Genomic DNA, 4,971 nt, shown 5'->3' on the forward strand with positions numbered 1-4,971 from the left:
ACCATGGTGACTTACACCGGGACCTCTTGTGACGCGTCCCTAGCGACGATGGCCAGTTGCTCCTGGCGGAGCGACATGGCGCGTTTGGTCCTGATGATGAGACGGAAAACGAAGTTGGGATGGCGGCCGACGCTGCTGTGACGGTGTTTGTGGATGTAGTGGTTGAGTGTAAAGTTGCCCATCGACGTACAACTTATCCACTCTCAGCGTAGCCCTTTTACCGTGACGTTTCGCTTCCTTCATGATCGGGATGAGCTCTCTGCGCCTCTCGTTAATCTCGGCGGGAAACTGTTCATTAACGGTGAACTCATTTTTGCCCCTTAATTTGACTGGCGCCGACTTTAAAACCATCTCGCGATCCTTTCTATTTTCGAATTTGGCTATAATCGTTCTGGGTTTCCCGTCTGATCTGGGCCGTAACCTGTGCACAACACTGAAATTCATATCGGACTCGATTTCTAGCTGTTTCTGGATAAATTCTTTTACAGTCCCCTCCGTGTTTTCCTCCCCTGACTGCTCCGGTATACCCCCGAATAACAAATTATCCTTCATAGATCTGCTCTGGAGAGCAAGTATTTGTTCTTTCATCTCCTGACACTCCCACATTTGATCATCGCGAACTTGCTCTATATTACTGACCCTCTCCTCAACAAGTGTTTGGTGAAAGTCAATTCCAGTTAACTTCTCCCCGTGTTCCTTTAATTCATTCCTGATCTCGCTTATAGTTTGGTCAACCTGTGCAAATCTATTTTCAATGGAATTCAATCTGTCATATATTCTGGGTAGCAGTTCAAGTTTGGATAGTCGGTTGTATATATCAACTATTACAGGGTCTGAAGTTGGGGCGGGTGGGGCGCTGTGCTGTTGAAAAGAAGTTGTTTAAAGATTTTAACAAATTTGAGCCCTGTGACTTTGATTATAAGTTAAGGTCATTCACTTAAACATGGTAGCACTTAATCCCATCATGCTACAGGCCAAATATTATCATCCTGCGACTTTTGGTTATTCAGAAAAAGTTGTTTTAAGATTTTGAACATATTTGATCCTTGTGACCTTAAATATAATTAAAGGTCATTCATTTAAAGAAATATTAACATCCCGGGCCTTTCGAACAATTGACCCATGTGACCTTGAATATAAGTGAAGGTCGTTCATTTGAACAAACTCGGTAGCCCTTCACCCCAACATGATACTAGTCAAATATCATCACCCTGGGCATTTGGGTTATTCAGAAGAAGTTGTTTAAAGTTTTTATTTAGACAATTGACCCATGTTACCTTGAATGTAAGTGAAGGTCATTCATTTTAACAACCTTGGTAGCCCTTTATCCCAGCATGCTACTGGCAAAATATCATCCCCCTGGGCATTTTGTTTATTCAGAAGAAGTTGTTTAAAGAATTCTTACATATTTTACCACTGTGACCTTGAAAATTGGTGGTGGTCATTTATTTGAACAAACTTGATAGCCCTTGATCCCAGTTTGCTTCTGGCCAAATATCATCACCCTAGGCCTTTTGGTTATTAAGGAGAAGTTGTTTAAAGTAAAATATTGACGCCGCACCATGGCATAAGCTCACCAGGTGAGCTAATAATCACCATAGGCCTCTTTGTTATTCAGAAGAGGTTTTAAACATATTTGACCCCTGTGACCTTGACTATAAGTCAAGGCATTCATTTGAACAAACTTGGTAGCACTTTATCCAAGCATGCTACTGACCAGATATCAACATTCTAGGCCTTATGGTTATTCAGAAGTCGTCTAAGTCATTCACGTAAACAAACATGGTAGCACTTAATCCCATCATGTTACAGGCCAAATATTATCATCCTGCGACTTTTGGTTATTCAGAAAAAGTTGTTTTAAGACTTTGAACATATTTGATCCTTGTGACCTTAAATATATTCAAGGTCATTCATTTAAAGAAACTTGGTAGCCCTTCACCCCAACATGATACTGGTCAAATATCATCACCATAGGCCGCTTGGTTATTCAGAAGTTGTTTAAAGGTTTTAAACATATTTGACCCCTGTGACCTTGGATATAGATGAAGGTCATTTGTTTGAACAAACTTGATAGCCCTTCATCCCAGCATGCTTCTGGCCAAATATCATCATCCTAGACTTTTTGGTTACTGAGAAGAAGTTGTTTAAAGTAAAAAGTTGGAAGCCGGACGGACGACGCTGCACCATGCAAAAAAACCCTGAATGGAACTCGTCTTTGTAATTATAACTGGTGCAGTGGTACCTGTTAAGGGTACCTGTTAAGGGTACCACTGCACCAGTTATAATTACACAGAAGAGTTCAATCTTCACACATCCCCTAATTTGACACTTACTCCCAAACTTTAGCATAACATGTCTGATCCTTTGCCACTTATTATAACTCTGTTTATAGTACATCTTATTGTGTGACCTTGGACCTATGACAATTATTGACATTCTTATTTAAAGCAGGTATATACAGATTATAACGGTAGTAAGGATTAAACAACACAGCTGGTGGTATTTAGCTACTTTTTATTCATGGTTGCAGTTCAGGTGAAATGAAGTGTTAAATTCATAAATCACCACATACAAACATACATTCGAAATTCATTGGCATAACTAATACAAATGTTATAACGGTAACACCTCTTAGTAACGTCAGCAGCGGTTCTACATACACCGATGTTTAGAGGAGTTCACATCTGCCAGGCCTGCATACAATAACACTTAAAGAGGATCTGACCTACATTGGATGGGCCCAGGTACGCCTATGAAATAGGATAGAATTTACGACAGAGCAGAAGGGGAGGTAAAGTTAGAAGATACTAGGTCTAGAGAAGAAATGTCAAAGAAAAAAAGCTGGTCAGCACTAGATAGTAGCTACTATTCATGTGGGAAACAAAGTTGAAAATGAATTGATGTAACACTTGTATGACATCATTGTTGTCCTCGACATAACATCGTAAAAAATGACCTTGAACTGACCTTCTCCCTTACAGAGATGACCTTCTCACTTCATCAAATATACACATCCATCACACACTCACACTTCAAACATCGTTTTTTCCACTTACAGACAAGAATTTTAGTTAAAACAATCATTTTTTCTGTGGCAATAACAAACATATACATAAAACCATGTAGAAGTCCAATGCTCCTCCTACATCTGAACAATTTCATGATTGGGAGTTTTTTTGTTTTACAGGGATGGACTGTACACACTACAACTCTTACACAGTCAAGACAAAGTTGGAAGGCTTGGTTCTGACAAAATCTAAATTCTCTCCTGTCAGATATGAACCATTCTTACTTTTCACTAGAACGGGGAAACTGTACCTCACAGGTAAAGTCACATGTATACAAAACATTTTGACATATCTTTATGGCATTTAATATACTGGTATTAACTATTGAATATCACATAAGTAAATGACATTTTGTGGAGAACTGCTTTTGCAGAGAAATATTTCACAAAGAATTTTGACAATAAATAATGATTAATGTGATGTGTCTGAATGGTAATGAGACAATGACAATATTGCTAAATTTATAAGCATGTTATTAGAAACCTAACAATGTAAAAGTAAAACAAAATGTTATTTCTTAAAAAACAATTTTCCCCTTAACCGTGTATGAGTGAGAAGATCTATTCTTTTTAGATGTTGGAATGATAATCTGTACAATACTTGCTGAGTACCATTTACCTGTTGTGTCACATGGAGATACTACAGATACAGATACACCAGTACTAAGTTATCAGCTTTTGAAGTGAGAAAGTAACAAGTGAAACACAATCAGCACCAGTGACATCTACATTTAAAGTATACCCAAAAACTTCACAGGTAAAACCTTCACATTCTGATTTGGTTTGACCACCAGTAAACTGTAACACTTCAACAGAGATCTGCTTCAGAGAAAAGGTTTTATTAACACAAGTGGCCTTACATTGATCATTTTTTTGTGAATGTTATTCTGACAGCAATATCACCAATGGGAGATACAATTTTTTGTGAATGTTATTCCGACAGCAATATCACCAATGGGAGATACCTCAAAATGCACATATTCATATCTAACAAAAACAGGCTTTATCTTACCAGGGTTCATGGATAAGTTATCAACATAACGTCTTAGAAACACAAAGTAATCAAGCACTATACATGTAATAGTCTACACAGGCCCACTAAGTCTGTCCACCACAAGGTCAGGGATAACTACTCATTAAGACATTTTCTAGTCTTAAGATATTATGTATGGTTTTGCTTACTTCTGGGTTGTTTCCCTTAATCCTGGTCCATTAGGCTTGTTGGCAACACCAATTTACCTAACAGTGGTGTGGACAAGCAAACAGCTATCTAGAATACTTTTGTTTGACAAAAACGACTTAGGGAATTTTACTCAGCTACACTACAGAACTGCATTCAATGTACTAGACTAATGTGCTATGTTAACTTGGATGAACTGCTGATCAGATCAGAAACCATGGTCTGATCCAAATTATTGGAAAGTTGCTGTGTCAAGAACTCTTGAAAAATCTGTTTCTTAATCCAGATTTCATTTAAATTTATCCTGTATTCAGAATCCTTGTAAATCTACCTAATAAGCAGACTCCACAGAAATCTGGTGTGGTTTCCAGAATTCATGAAAATCTGTCCAGTTTCAAGGACTCATGGATATCTGACCTGTATTTAAAATCCTGTTAGCATGCAGAATCACCTAGTCTTCGCTGCACTCGGTCATTCACTCGTACTAAAGCTGTTGGTTATTTATGGTTTAAACCTGGTCAGTACTTATACTCAGCTTAAACATTGAGTTTTCATTTAAATTCCTGTTCTTCACAGTTTCACTAATCTCTAATGATTAGGAGGCAGGGTAGTCTAGTGGTAGGATGCCGGGCTTGTGACCGAAGGGTTGCGTGTTCGAGTCGAGTCACGGCACTGTGTTTTATCCTTGAGCAAGATACTTTATTCCGCTTGTTCCAGTCTA

General features: G+C 38.3%; 1 protein-coding gene across 1 annotated transcript; it reads right to left on the minus strand.

Moving 5' to 3' along the window:
• Nucleotides 1-39: 39 nt before the first annotated feature.
• LOC110446034 lies at nt 40-606 on the minus strand. The gene has a single exon (XM_021490979.1). It carries the CDS (start codon nt 604-606, stop codon nt 40-42), a length of 567 nt encoding a protein of 188 aa, XP_021346654.1.
• Nucleotides 607-4,971: the final 4,365 nt, after the last annotated feature.

Source organism: Mizuhopecten yessoensis, unplaced genomic scaffold (genome assembly GCF_002113885.1).
Source record: "Mizuhopecten yessoensis strain PY_sf001 unplaced genomic scaffold, ASM211388v2 scaffold2461, whole genome shotgun sequence".
Taxonomy (NCBI): domain Eukaryota; kingdom Metazoa; phylum Mollusca; class Bivalvia; order Pectinida; family Pectinidae; genus Mizuhopecten; species Mizuhopecten yessoensis.

Bases quoted from the DNA above. Each gene is read 5' to 3' on its own strand.
- LOC110446034 (XM_021490979.1), bottom strand. From the start codon at position 606: ATGTGGGAGTGTCAGGAGATGAAAGAACAAATACTTGCTCTCCAGAGC.